We start from the raw sequence: 14,911 nt of genomic DNA, 5'->3' as shown, positions 1-14,911 counted from the left end.
CACTACCACCACAGTCACCACCACCACCACCGCGACAACCAACGCAAGCAACACGGTGCTCAACCGCACCCTCTCACCCTCCTTCCTTCCTCTTCTTTCTTTTTCTTCCCCTGGCCTGACAGGGCCATTGTTCTTGACCCCCCCCCCCCGGCCACATCCCCCTCTCTCCCGTCTCATCCCATTCGGCTGGGCAACTACAGTTTTTCGACAATAATTTCGGTCCACTGTGGTGTACACCGAGGCGAGGACCGCAACACCGCGCCCCCCCCCCCAATCGGCATCAGTCTCTTGACTATTTTCTTATCTTTGTCCCTCCTTCGATATTAATATTTCAACACACGCTCGTTTCATCGCCACCGCCTCGCCCCATTTCTCCGGCTGCCTCGCGCCCCGCAAAACCACGCAATCCGAGCCCCCGAGCCCGAGCCGCCCGCCCCCGAGCCCTCACGACCCTACTCCCAGTCGTTCTGTTCTTGAGATGGATTACGCGTAGCACGTCAAATCCGCGGCTTCCAATACTGGCACCCATCAACTCCAGAACCCGAACGGGTCGCCCATCTTTCACCTGAGTGACTCGCGCCATGGGGTCCCTCCCCTCGCGGCGCCGTGTCGCCCGGCAACCGAGGACGGGTGTTTACACATTACTCAAATCCTTCATCACAGTCTCCTTGTTTGCGTCCATACCGACATCTCGCGCCATTAATTTTACCTCCGTGCCGGATGCCTTGCTCGATCTGGACATCTCAGCACTAGGCAGGGTTGGTTTTGCTGGTGACTTCGCAGGAATATCACTTTACCAGTTCGAGGGCCAGGACGAGGACCCCTTTAGAACAAATGGCAGCGAGGGGCTACTGGCTCGACTACCCAATGGGGTCCTCACCACCGTCGTCCAGGCCGATGCTTCCATTCAGTCTATGTGTTCCTATGCCCCCGGTGGCGTCGCCCACGGCGTCGTGATAGCTGGGAATTTCACCAGCCTCGGCGACCGGGAATCCACCGGCATCGCCCTCTTCAACCCGAACACGACCGAGGTCAAGCAGCTACCCGGCATACAGGGCTCCGTCAACGCTGTCCTATGCGACGATGACACGGTCTATGTCGGCGGTAACTTCATGGGCATCGAAAACTCCACAAACGCGGTCTCGTGGAGGGGCACTGAAGCCGGCTTTTCAGCCTTACCCTTTGCTGGCTTTAACGGCCCCGTCTTATCAATCACCAAGGCCTCAAACGGTCACATCATTTTTGGCGGGAGCTTCACCGGGCTGGGGAATGCGAGCACGCCTAGTACGCCGGACGAGCAGGTTATCAACCTCTCCACCGCAGAACTCTCTTCCGGGGGTTCCACCGCGACCCAGGGCTTCAGCGAACCCAGCAACGTCGTCTGCAAGACCAGTGGCGACGATGGAGCGGGTGACACGTGGCTGCTCGCCGACAACACACCTGGGTTCTGGCAGGCGAACATGGGCTTCGGCTACCGGCCGACAAAGCTGCGTCTGTACAACACACATCAAGATGGCCGCGGCACCAAGACGTGGCGCTTCACCGCCCTGCCCATCAACGGCATCATGAACTTCACCTACATAGATCCCGAATCGAAGCAGAACCTCACCTGCACCAGCGAGTGTCCACTGAGCAGCAATGCCGGCCTTACCTTTCAGGAGTTCCATTTCGTGGACGTCATAGGAATGAACGGGTTCCGAATCGACATCTCGGACTGGTACGGAGGTGGTGGCGGCCTGAACGGCATCGAGCTGTTTCAAGACGACATCTTTGCGTTCGCCGTCGGTGACTTCAACGAACCCGCCTGCGCGGCCATTTCCACCGCGTCTGGCTCTACCCAGACCGGCCCCTGGGCGGTTTCATCCTCGTTCTCCAACAGCTCCCGGTACCTGGCTGCCCAACTCTCCAGTCCCATCACCGTGGACTCGGCTTCTGTCGTTTTCCTGCCGGACATAAGGGAGTCTGGCTACTATACAGTCAACATGTACACACCAGGCTGCCTGCAGGACAACACGTGCGACTCTCGTGGACAAGTCCGCCTCAGTGGCACCATGTCACCCACCAACACCAACGGCACGATCAGCACCTCCCTTTTTCAAACGAACAACTTCGACAAGTACGACCCCATCTATTATGGATACGTGGACGCGACCTCGGACTCGTTTCGGCCCGCCGTAACCTTGACCCCGGCCGGGGGTCAGACCCTATCCCAGCAGACCATTGTAGCCCAAAGAGTCGGCTTCGTCATGTATAACACCACGGGGGGGCTGAATGGATTGTTCGAATACGACCCAGCTGTCACGAGCTTCAATTCCTCCGACTTCCAGGAATCGGTATTCGACAAGCTCGGCATGAACTTCTCAACAGGGTCCGCCGTCAATGCTCTGGCAACCTCGGGCACTGTTACTTTCATTGGGGGTAATTTCACCTCGTCAGGTTCCAACAACATTGTTTCCGTTGATCGTCAGGACTCCTCGGTGCGGCCCCTCGACGGCGGTCTCAACGGGTACGTCGCCTCTATGCACGCCAATGGCACCAAACTCTTCGTGGGGGGGTCTTTCAACAATACGCAGAGCAATGACGCGACCGGCCTTTCCAACGTCGCTGTCTTCGATACCTCAACCAATACTTGGAGTGCCCTGGGCTCTGGTGTCAACGGACCAGTGTCGACGGTGGTACCCCTGACGATGAACATCTCTGACGCCACCGTGGAGGTCGTCAGCTTCACCGGGAACTTCAGCCAGCTCAACGCCTTCCAAGGCAATGAGGCTGTGGGGGCCAACGGCTTCGGGGTCTGGGTACCAACCCGGGGGAATTGGCTGCCAAACCTGGACGTGCCTGCGGAGTATCTGGATGGCATGCTCACCACCTCCGTTCTCGACGTGATCGGAAGTAACCCGCTCTATGCCGGCACGGTCGTATCGTCGACGCTTGGGGCCGTGGGGGCGGCTGGTCTTAGCGGATCGGGGCCTGACTTCACACTCGAAGACGTTGGTGCTCGCATCCAGCCTGGCTCGACACCCTCCAACCCCCCTGCGATGCCGCGCGACATCCTCAATGGTAGCGCGTCTGGGGTTGTAGACGCAGCTTTCTTGAACACAGATGACCTCAACATCACTGTTCTCGCAGGGAGGTTCACTCTTGCGGGAAGCAATGGTTCTACTATTCACAATGTGGCCATCGTGAACAACAGTGACGACAACGCCACCGTTACAGGCTTCGCCTCCGGCGTCTCCCGGGACTCGACTTTTGTTGCGGTCGCCATCCAAGGTTCCCAACTATTTGCCGGTGGCAACGTCACCGGTCTCGTCAGTGGGGCCAATGTCAGTGGCTTGGTATCGTTTGATTTGAGCGCCAATGACTACGGCCCACAACCTCCAGCGCTGGAAGGCGGCAGCGCCACGGTCAGCGCCGTTGCCATTCGCCCGCACAGCGACGATGTGTTTGTTGGCGGGTCGTTCACTTCGGCCGGCTCTCTGGGCTGCCCAGCAGTCTGCTCCTTTAGCCCATCCTCGTCCCAGTGGAGTCGTCCGGGTAACAACTTGATGGGCGAAACCCGAACCATGGCATGGGTAACTGATAAGAACCTTGTCGCAGGGGGTAACTTCACAGTCAATGGGTCGACGAGCTTCCTGGTCGCGTACACCTCAGGCGCTCAGTCGTGGGAAAATTATCCGGGCGGCACCGACCTTCCTGGACCGGTGGATTTTGTCGTCTCTGGTTCTGCCAAGGGCGAGCAAGTGTGGGTAACCGGCAAGGCGGCGAATGGTTCTCTCTTCCTGATGAAATACGACGGGGCCATTTGGAAATCCGCTGGCCAGCCGTTCGAAGATGGAACTGACATCCGATCACTGCAAATCTTTTCCCTCACCGACGCGAAAGGTTCCTCGGACCTACTCGACGGTAAAATGTCCCTGATGTTGACCGGGCGCATTATGATTCCCGGTTTCGGGAGCGCGAGTGCTGCCTTGTTCAACGGGACTGCGTTGACGCCATTTGCCCTTACCACCAAGGCAGGGAATACTGCAGGTACCATCTCCCGGGTCTTCGTCGAGAAGAAGAACTTCTTCAGTGGCCAGCAAGATGGCAGCCTACCGATTTACGCCATCGTGCTCATTGGGCTAGCAATCGCCCTCGGGCTGACTCTTCTGATCGTTGTTGCCGGTATGGCCATGGAGCGACTGAGGAAGAAGCGGGAGGGATACCAACCAGCACCGACGTCCATGTTCGACCGCGGCAGCGGCATGCAAAGAATCCCTCCCCATGAACTGCTCGAGTCGCTAGGCAAGGGGCGGCCTGGGGCGCCGCATGTGTGAGGTGTGCAGAAAGGGCGACGGGAAGGTGGCCGTTATACCCCCAGGGGAGCCAGGGGAGCGTGCTCGTGGAGAGACCAACGAAAAGAGGCATTGTGTCGGCGTTTGATATGGGATCTAGTTACTTGATACTGCGCGGGATTTATGCAGTTAGCAACGGCGTTACGGGTTAGGCATTTATAGCATGTCTCCGCAAGGTCTGAAGCTCACTATTCTGCAGAACCACCCAGTCTGCATGGTGCTTAGTGGCGAGGACCGAGCTGCTGGTTACCTAGGTAGGTAAACCGCGGGGTCTGCCAGGGGACGACAGTTTTCAAGGGTCGGAGCGGTGCCGCGTCGGCACTGTTTGAGACGGTTCTTTTCACCTCTGCTTATTGCTTCTCTTCGAGATCCTCCATATTCTTGTTCATCGTTTCGGGACAGTTGGGGCTGGGCTAGAAAGGTGCCAAGCAAGATACCACATTGTAATGTTTACGTTTAAAAACATTGTACGGCAGGCCAGGCAACGCAACATGGTTGATGGTGGCAGTTGACGAAGGTTGATGCCCTACACCTGGTCATACAGAGACACCCCTTGGCCTCGAGAGACATTTATAAACACAACATCGAGTTCCACGCATTTGTCGCCTGGCTTACTACCTAGGTACGTTTACAGTGGTAGGATGTTAGAACGTGGGATGGTGAGAGCTAGGAGGTATCGTCTTTCTTATGGTCCACTACGGGTTCAGGCCGAGGCAGAGGACCCTGGTCAATAAGACCAAGGCTTCGCTCTGAAGCGTGGCGCCTCTTCCGGCTTGCCCTCTTTTGGCCAATTGACCTCGTCAGGGTTGAGGTACCATGACGGGTCGCCGTCCGTTTCAGTCACACTCCACCCGTTGCCCAGCCACCTCAGTCTGTTACCTGTGGAATCTGCGCTTTCAAAGTCGAAGTCCTCCCATCGCACGGAAGCTAGAGCGTCCAGAGCGTGAAGTGTCGAACCTGGCCAGAGGCCGATGATCCAGTTGCCCTTGCCGCCGTCGCTCCGATACCATGACTTGCACTTGGCGCGGGGGCGGACATATTAGCCGACGCCTCTCCTGGGAAGCAGACTGCTCGGCACTTACCTTATCCAAGTACACCGTGTCTTTGAAATAGGACCCAACATACTGCTGGAAGTCCCTGACCCTCTCTGGCTTGGGCTCTATGGTGGAGTAGTCCTCTTTCTGCATCTTGCGCAGTATCTTGACACAGTAGTCGCACTCGCTCTCGAGGATTTTCGTCAGCGATCCGAACCCAATGGCGCTGTTCGGCCCAAACATCATGAGATAGTTTGGGAAACCGTCGACCATAACGCTTAGGTAGCTCTCCGGATGCGGACTCCAGCGTTGAGCGAGAGTCAGCCCGTTGGAGCCTACAACTTCGAAATTGGGCGGCGCGCTGGTCCTGAAGCCCGTGGCACACGCCAGGGCATCAACCTGGACCTCGCGACCGCTGACAAGCCTAACCCCCGTCTCGGTCACCTCGGCGATGGCTTCATTGGTGACCTGCACATTATCCTGACACAGGGCCTCTAGATAGCCTTTGCCGGGGGTCAGGCGTCGACATCCAGGGGCAAACGTCGGGATGATAACGTCAAACAGTTCAGGCTTCTTGGCGAGCTTCTCCCTCATCGACGCGGTGAAGGTCTTGATAAGCTCCTTCTGCATATCTGATCCGTGAATGGTCCCCTCGTGGATAACGTTACCTCCATCCTCGATGACCTTGCGGAATCTGAGGTACTCCTCTGGGTCCGAGGCGAGAGATTCCCGCGTTTCCGACGTCACTATACACGAGGGCAGGCCCACTCGGTCAGTTCCATATACGGAGGATGAAAGACACATGTTCGAAGACGGGGTGCGGAGGGGAGAACAAACTCACGCCCACGCCCATCCGGGTCAAGACCAAGTGCAGCCATGGCAGCGTCACCGAACGCGTTTGAGGATATCCAGGTGGGCGAGCGCATGAAAACGGTCATATTGATGCCCTCCACGGGTTGGAGGCTTGGTACAATCTGGATTGAACTGGATCCATTTCCAATCACACCAACTCGCTTGTTCCGGAAGTCATAGCTTGGACTCGTCAGCTTTCACTGCCCAGCGAAGCAGATTGTACACCGCTCCCCATGCCGACGCGGCGTGTGAAGTTGACGGATGGCGTGTCACTTACTTGTCGTCCCACTCAGCCGAGTGCAAAAGCTTTCCCCGAAACCTCTCAAGCCCGGGCACTTGTGGCCAGGCAACCTCATTCAGCTGCCCGCGAGCCGTGACGACAAAGTCCACATCGTTCTCCTCAAAGACGTCGCCGGTATCGACCTTCTGCACGCGGACAGCCCACTTCTTGGCCTCGCCGTCCCACGCGCATCGGGTGACCTTGTGCTGCGTCTTGATGAAACGTACTGCGCCAAACCTTTCCGCGACACCCTGGAGATAGGCCTGGATCTCTCGCCCGGGTGCATACAGGGATGACCAGTGTGGGTTTGGCGCAAATGTGTACTGGTATGAGTGTGACGGGATATCGCAAGCCAGGCCAGGATACCTGTTCAGCCACCAGACACCCCCAACGCCCTCATTTTTTTCATAGACGACAAGATCGACATTCCTGAGCCGCTCGGGTATCCTGATTGCCGCACAGATTCCAGAGAACCCGGCGCCGATTACTCGGATTTTAAGCCGCCTCGAGTTCTCGACGGGCTCGTCTTTTAGGGTGAAGGGGCTGCCGCCATTGATGGTGGTTGCGTCAGAGCCAGCTGGACGAGCCATCTCAGAGACCTCCCGTTGTCTCTGATATTCCCGGATAGATGACCTTGCTGCGACGCAGTGTGCGCGTGTGCCACGGCTTTCGGGCAGGGGAAAGGGTGGGGTGTGTGTGCTTGTATGTTTGGGGGGGGTGGGCTGGGGGGTTGGACCGGTTATACTTATTGTAGCTATGTACATATGCTGGCTGTCTTGAGGCGGGTGATTTGAGGCCCGTAGTTTGTATCCTCACTCAGGCGCGGGCCCAGATCTGCTGTGCGCCATCCGCTGGCCACTCCCGAGCGGCACTCATCGCGACCGAAGCTCGCTTTAAAACATGACCACTCGCTCACTAAGCCGGGTTGAATGGTCACCCCTGGTCTCAGGATTCCCTCCGACCCGGGCATGCTGGTCCCATGACGCCTATAACCGAGGGCCGGCGCGGGGAAGCTGCGGAGATGTTGCTGCATCGGCAAAGAGCACCTCGACCCTTCGTGGGCAGCTCGCTAGGCATGACATTGTTCCATGGCTTCGGGCGCACTGCTGAAGAGGGCTTGCACAGTCACCTCACTGCCCGACCCCTTGTAGCATATTTATTAGTCTCCTCCTGTACCTCAACCTCGGTCCTGTCGGGTCCGAATAACCTTCAAATGACCACCCCTCAGCTTCGTCCAAATAATTTGTGCCCAACTCGTCACGACATTGTCCCTCTTGCTGGCCCCTTAGATGGTTTTGCCAGAGGGCATTCCCATGTCTCGGGCGACATCCCGGATGACCAACCGTACTGGGATGCTTGCACCTGTGTGCCGGCCTTAGGCTTCTTCTTGGCCGAGCTCCTATAGACCACCCCCAGTGTAGAAACGCTTAGGACCGCACCCTTTGGGAAAACACGTGATGAGATAGCATCCATCTCGCCTCCCAAGGTCAAGGTAGTTTGTTGATGAATAGGGAGGCTTGAGCGCGGTTGACGTCTTCAAAGCGTGCACGCTAGGTGCAATGGTCCTGGGTGCCTAGGAGCTCGCGCGGAACAGAGAGGCTTTGTGGCCTCGATCGCCTGTCCGTCCACGCTCTTACTGGCCGGGAACATTCAATTGGTGAGCTAGATTGATACAGACTTCACTTGGGAGCGCGGAGAGCGAGGGCACTGGATTTGGCCTCTCAAATCTTGGCATCTTCTTCTCTTTTTTGGGGGGCTATTGCACGGGTGTCCGGTCTTTCTAGACACAGGGGTGGCACAAAGAAAAAAAAACCCAAGTACTGTATCCGCGTCGTCTATGTCGAGAGCGATTATTGAGCCTTGGAGGAGACGATCTCTGCGAGAATGTCAGCAGTGCAGAGACAAGTCTAAGGGGCCAGCGGACAAACCGCCAGTGAAGAACTTACTCTCGACATCAGCCACGCTCTGGGCCAGGATCTGCTGCAGGACCTTTGGGTTCTCCAGCTCCTTCTGGACCTTGGCAATGATCGAATCAGCCAGCTCCTTCTGCTGGCGCTGCTTGACTTGTCCCTCGTAACGGACCCACGAGTCCAGGACAGCCTTGGCCTCGGCGGCCAGGGCTGTCTTCTGCTCCAGCTCGTAGGCCTCAGCCTCGAGCCTTGCGGTCTCCTGTGGCGGCATGGTCAGACAGATACAGGCCACGCTGCGGTAGGGTGCGGGTGGGGCGGCAAAGGGATGCGCATACCTTGGAGACCTCGAACAGGCTCTTGGTCACGTCGACGACGCCCTCCATCTGCTTGACGTTCTCGATGCGGTCCTTGACGGCCTGGGTGTGGTCGGAGCGGGCAGCATTGAGGATGCCGGCAATCTTCTTGCTCTGGCCCTGGGCCCACTCGCTGTAGGAGGGGCCTGCGTACTTGATGACGGCACCCCAGACGCTCAGCAGACAGAATGCGACGATGGTCTCCTCGTTGACAACATAGTACTCGTTGCTGAGGGCGTAGACGGACAGGCCGGCGGCAGAGGACAGGATGGCGGTCTTGGAGACGAGCGAGTTGCCAGGCAGGGCGTCGAGGATGGACTGGGCCTTCTTCTTGGGGTCCTCGGCCGGGACGTTGGACGAGTAGCGGGCGCTGGCGGCGTTGATGGCGGACGGGGACGACGCCAGGGCGGGCAAAGATCGGGGCAGGATCGAGGGCCGCAGACGGGCAGACCCTGCGAGGCGCGAGGCGGGCACAGCGCGTCAGTCTCGATGGCAGTCTCGATGGCAGTCTCGATGGCAGTCTCGATGGCAGCCTGTCTCAATTGCAGACCCGGGCGACCGACGCATCCTCGAGCCTCGTGCGCGGTCCCTTGCACCGGGGCCAATTGGGCGGGTTGGAGTGATGGACTCACCGACAGCGCTTCTAGCCAAGCGGGACGCCATTGTGATGTGGTGGAAGACGACGGGGTGGTGTGGGTTTTGCCGTGTCGGGCCTGGGACGGATTGGATGTTGGTGCGAGGTTGAGACACTTTCTCGCAGGACCTTTTGCTTTCGGGCGCTGACGGAGTTGCTTGCTCTCTTTGCTCCGACAGAGGTTTGCTTGCAGGGCCGGCCAGCCCCATCCTGGCCCGGCCCAGGTGCCTCCGTACCCGCTAACACGTTCAAGCTGGGCCAGAGCCCCGTGCTGTTAGTCTGGCGTGCCATGTCTGTTAGCCCAGGTACCTGGCAACTGGTTACCCGGTGCTGCAGTCTGTGTGCCTGCCCGCCCATGTAATGTGCCCTTCTAGTCGCCAAAAACAGGTGGGCCCGTTTTTTTCCCTCCCCAGCCCAAGTACGTTTTTCACCATCTTTCTCGAGACACCTGCTGCACGCCCTCTGGCAAGGAGCCGAGAGCACTCTGAGCCGTCAGTATCGCTGCACACAATGCCGTCTGCGGCGGGAATGCGTCAGCCGTCGAAGCGGAAGGGACAAGACTCAACAGAGCCGCCAAAGAAACGAGCACGATCCCAGAGCACGAGCACGAGCAGTAATAACCGTGCCTTGGCCGACAGTGACGACCATGACAGCCACCACGGCGACCCCGGGGCAAAGATCCTACTCCTCGAGACGGAAATACTCGAGTCCAAACGACACTACAACAACATCACCACCCTGCTCCACATCGCCCGAGACCAGGACAAGAACCATCATGAGGCATTGCTCGCCACGGTGGCCCTCTGCCGCATCTTTATCAGGCTCCTTGCTGCCGGCAGGCTCCTGAGGAGGAAAAGCTCGGCCGAGAAGGATGTCATTCTGGTGCACTGGCTCAGGGACCGCTTGGCTGAATACAACGGCATCCTGCTGTCGTTCCTCGCCAACGACGACAACGCTCTGACCGCCCTGACCTTGTCCATGCGCCTGCTCAAGGCTCACGGCCAGTACCCATACCGCGAGGGGGATCAGCATAGCTTCCCGAGGGTGCTTCTGAGAGATATCGTGGCCGCCGTGTGCCGTCCGGGGGCTGAACAAGTGCGGCGCGAGTATGTTGAGAAGTTCGTCGACGAGTATGATGACGTCAGGCTGTACACATTCAAGGCCATCCAGGACAACCTCACAGAGCAAAATCTGCGGGGGCCATGCGAACCAGGGCCTGAGCACGACAGCCCGTTCGAGGCCGTCTTTGAGCTGCTCTCGTCTATCGAGGGCGTGCCACAATCCCGCGAGGAGCTTGTCGACTTCTACGTTGACCCCCCTCAGGATCACAAGCGCCACGAGCTCTTCTCGGTCTCGAAACACAAGAAAGCGGCCCAGGACGCATGGCTGGCTCTGATGGGACGGGACATGACGAGGGACCAGAGGAAACGCCTGCTTGACAACATGTCCGGGATTATCGCGCCGTGGTTCACAAGGCCAGAGTTGCTGATGGATTTTCTCACCGACTGCTACGACTCAGGAGGCTCCATGTCCCTACTGGCGCTCTCCGGTGTCTTCTACCTAATTCAGGAGCGGAACCTCGACTATCCCGCGTTCTATACGAAGCTTTATTCCCTGCTGGACGCAGACATACTCCACTCCAAGCACCGCTCTCGCTTCTTCCGTCTCCTCGACATATTTCTCGCTTCCTCCCATCTACCCGCCGCCATCGTGGCAAGCTTCATCAAACGTTTGGCACGGCTCAGTCTGAATGCCCCACCAAGCGCAATAGTCACAATCATTCCATGGATGTACAATCTCTTCAAGAAGCACCCGACCACCACCTTCATGATGCACCGGGCGCCCCGGACGCAGGAGAAGATAGAAAGGCTCGCCACCGAGGGCATGAATGACCCTTTCCAACCCGACGTGCAGGATCCCATGGAGACACACGCCATTGACAGCTGCATCTGGGAGGTTGTGCAACTCCAGACACACTACCACCCGAATGTTGCCACTATTGCCAAGATTGTGTCTGAACAGTTCACTAAGCAGTTTTACAACATGGAAGACTTTCTCGATCACTCGTACGCTAGCCTACTTGAGGCGGAAATGGCGAAGAAAATCAGGAAAGCCCCTGTGGTAGAGTTTCAGATTCCAAAGGGGATCTTCCTCCCTCTGCATGAGGGCTCGCAAGCCGAGAATTACCTCCAGATGAAGCTCTGGGCCTTCTCATAGCATATCACATACAATAAAACTTATTTTATTAATAATATCTAACTACAATTAATAAAAAATTAACTATCTATAAGTGAGCTAGTATTTATATACTTAGTAAGTTAGTTTATATATCTAGTATTTTTTATTAATATACTTAATACTTAGTTTTAAATATAAACTTTATATAAAACTATATATTTAATTAAAAATTTTTAAATTTTTAGTATTTTAAGTATAAACTTTTTTAAAACTTTTTTTAATACTTTTTTTAAAACTTTTACTTTTATTTTTAAAACTTTTTATTTTTATTTTTAATAATTTTTAATTATTTTTAACTTTTAAATATTAATTAAATATTTAAATATTAATTAAATATTAAAAATTAAAAGTTTTAAAATTAAAATTAAAATAATAAAATTAAAAAAATTTAATTTTATTATTTTATTTTTAATTTTTAATATTTAATTAATATTTATTTATTTAATTTTAATATTTATTTATTTAATAATTTTTATAAATTTATTTAATATTTATTTTTAAATATCTTTTATATTTATAAATATGTTTTAAATTAATATTAAAAGATTTATAAAATTATTTTTAACTTTTAATATTTTAAATATAAACTTTTAATATATTTTAATATATTCTTTAAATTATATATATTTAAATATTAATTAAATATTTAAATATAAAAATTTTATTATTTTATTTTTATATTTAATTAAAATTTAAATATTTAATTAATATTTAAATATATATATAAATTATTTATATAATTTTAATTTTATTATTAAATTAAAAGTAAATAATTAAAATTATAAAAATAAAATATAATATATTTTTAAAAATGAATTTAATTAAATTTAATATATAAAACTTTTATAATAACTTTATAATTTATATTTATAAATTATTTATATTTTAATTATATTATTAAATTAAAAGTAAATAATTAAAGTTTTAAAAAATAAAATATAATATATCTTTTAAAAATTAATTTAATTAAATTTACTATATAAAACTTTTATAATAACTTTATAATTATTTATAATACTATCTATTATTAAAAATACTTTTATATTAATATATTAAACTATATTTAATTTATTTAAATTAATATTATTAATCTATTAAGAATTAAAGTTATTATAAATTATAAACTAATTTTAATATTATTAAGTATTATATATAATATTATTATATAATTTAAATAAATAAATTAAAATAAGTGAAAATAAAAGTTATTATTCCTTTAAAGAATATATATAAGTTTTAACTCTATTTAAGTAAATACTTATCTATTAGTTTTATAAGTAAAATTATTTAAAAATAGTTATTTAACTAATTTATTAAATTAAGAGATAATTAAATAAGGTAATTATACTTTATTACTACTTTAAGTTTATAATTTTAATAGTTTTATTATTAATAGAAGAAGAAATAACTATTAATAATTAGGTTTATAACTATATAAAAGTAGACCTTTATTTTAAAGAAAAGTTATTAATATTTAAAATAGTTAATATATTTTTAAAAATTAAAGGGTTATAAACTTAATTTAAAGTATATTAAAATTTATAAAATTTTAAACTTAAAATTAAAAAAATATAAAGTTTTAATTTCTTTAAAGATATTAAAATTAAAAAAACTTAAAAAAGTTTAAATAAAGTAAAATTAAATAAAATTATAATAATATAACATAATTAAATAAAAAATTAATTATAAAATTATAATTATAAGTCTTTTAATCTTATATTTAAAAGAAATAATTTATATTTATAATATTATTTATTATTAAAAAATATTTTTTTATATTAATATATTAAGTTATATTTAATTTATTAAAAGTTAAAATTATTATAAACTATAAGTTAATTTTAATATTATAGGGATAGTAGGCTACAGTGGATTAGCCAGTGCAAGGCTAGTGGGCCCGTGCGCACGCACGGACCAGGTTTAGTCAGCAGGTCTGGCCAACCCAACTGGGCGCTTCGCCACCCAGCCAGGCAGACCTTCTAACTATCACCAATACAATCCACTTCACCCAACCACTTCTTACGCGTAAGCTAAGCCGACCGACAAAGGGCCAATTGGCAGTTGGTGCCACTTGGCAACGGCCTGGCAAGCGATTGGTCAATTGGCAATTCAGACTTAATTTCACCTATTGAAGCAATTTAAATTCAAGCGATTTAGGCGATTTATAAAAACGTTAATTTAGAGCGTTTTTATAGCGCTTAAATTGAGTGAATTGCAATTATATATTTAGTAGTAATTCTAAGTGAATTATAATTATATATTTAATAGTAATTTTAAATAATTTAGTAATTTAATTAGAACTTACTTTATTAGTAAATAGAGCTCTCTAATTAGTTAGAAGAAAGAGATAAAGGACCTTAATTTTAAAAGATTAAAAAGTTACTAATATAGGAATAATAGGCTATAGTGGATTAACTAGTATAAAGTTAGTAGGCCTATATATATATATAGATTAAGTTTAGTTAATTAGTTTAGCTAACCTAATTAAATACTTTATCACTTAATTAGATAGACCTTTTAATTATTATTAATATAATTTATTTTACTTAATTACTTTTTATATATAAATTAAGCTAATTAATATTAATTAATTATTAACTAGCTTTATTAATTAGTTTTAATAGTAAAGTAAATTATTTAAGCTATTTAAATATTAAATTTAAAAAGATAAATTAATAAAGTTATTTTATTATTATAGTTTAAAGAAGATAAATTAGTGATACTATTATCGCTATTATAACCTTTTAAAGGTAATTTATTTAAGTTATCTAAGTATAATTAATAATTAAGTATAACCTTTTATTAGTTAAGTCTTATAACTTTTTTATAATAACTCTCTCTCTATTATAATTAATAATTTAAGCCTATTTATTAGACCTTTAAATTAATATTTAGTTATATATTTATTAATTTATTTAACTATCTATTAGTTAATCTATTTACCTACCTATTTTATATTACTTAAATAATTAATTAAGTAAGTAATTTTACTTTCTTTCTTAACTTTTCTTTCTCTTTCTTTTTATAACTACTAGTAGAATACTTTAACGTTATAGCTATTATAGTTTTAAGTTTTTTAAAAATAAAATTATTTATAGTTATTATAAGTATATATTAGTATTTTTATTTATATTATTTTAATAAAAAGATATTTAAATTAAAAAATAAATTAAAAATATATTAATAATATTTATAAAGAGGAATATATAATTATTAAGTTTAATAATAATAAAGTTTATTAATTTATTAGTAATTTTATTAGTAATTTATTTTAAG

General features: G+C 48.1%; 4 protein-coding genes across 4 annotated transcripts; 2 read left to right on the top strand and 2 right to left on the bottom strand.

Annotated features, from left to right (window-relative positions):
* Positions 1–581: 581 nt before the first annotated feature.
* On the top strand, positions 582–4,316 carry KVR01_011022 (uncharacterized protein; the record flags this gene model as incomplete). The annotated part of the gene is made up of 1 exon (XM_044782553.1): positions 582–4,316. The coding sequence occupies one exon, from the start codon at positions 582–584 to the stop codon at positions 4,314–4,316; it is 3,735 nt and encodes a 1,244-aa protein (XP_044640169.1).
* A 745-nt stretch (positions 4,317–5,061) lies between these two features.
* KVR01_010788 (uncharacterized protein) lies at positions 5,062–7,090 on the bottom strand (the record flags this gene model as incomplete). The annotated part of the gene is made up of 4 exons (XM_044781514.1): positions 5,062–5,352; positions 5,417–6,114; positions 6,216–6,400; positions 6,498–7,090. 4 exons carry the CDS (start codon positions 7,088–7,090, stop codon positions 5,062–5,064), a joined length of 1,767 nt encoding a protein of 588 aa, XP_044639935.1.
* Positions 7,091–8,350: 1,260 nt separating this feature from the next.
* Positions 8,351–9,426, bottom strand: KVR01_010833 (F1F0 ATP synthase subunit 4; the record flags this gene model as incomplete). The annotated part of the gene is made up of 4 exons (XM_044785795.1): positions 8,351–8,376; positions 8,447–8,669; positions 8,746–9,215; positions 9,396–9,426. The coding sequence occupies 4 exons, from the start codon at positions 9,424–9,426 to the stop codon at positions 8,351–8,353; spliced, it is 750 nt and encodes a 249-aa protein (XP_044639980.1).
* A 366-nt stretch (positions 9,427–9,792) lies between these two features.
* Positions 9,793–11,649, top strand: KVR01_011102 (ribosome biosynthesis protein NOC4). Its single transcript, XM_044789971.1, has one exon. The coding sequence runs from the start codon at positions 9,908–9,910 to the stop codon at positions 11,612–11,614; it is 1,707 nt and encodes a 568-aa protein (XP_044640249.1). The 5' UTR covers positions 9,793–9,907; the 3' UTR covers positions 11,615–11,649.
* Positions 11,650–14,911: the final 3,262 nt, after the last annotated feature.

Source organism: Diaporthe batatas, assembly GCF_019321695.1.
Source record: "Diaporthe batatas strain CRI 302-4 chromosome Unknown Contig00014, whole genome shotgun sequence".
NCBI lineage: Eukaryota > Fungi > Ascomycota > Sordariomycetes > Diaporthales > Diaporthaceae > Diaporthe > Diaporthe batatas.
This window is presented reverse-complemented; position numbering and strand designations above follow the sequence as displayed.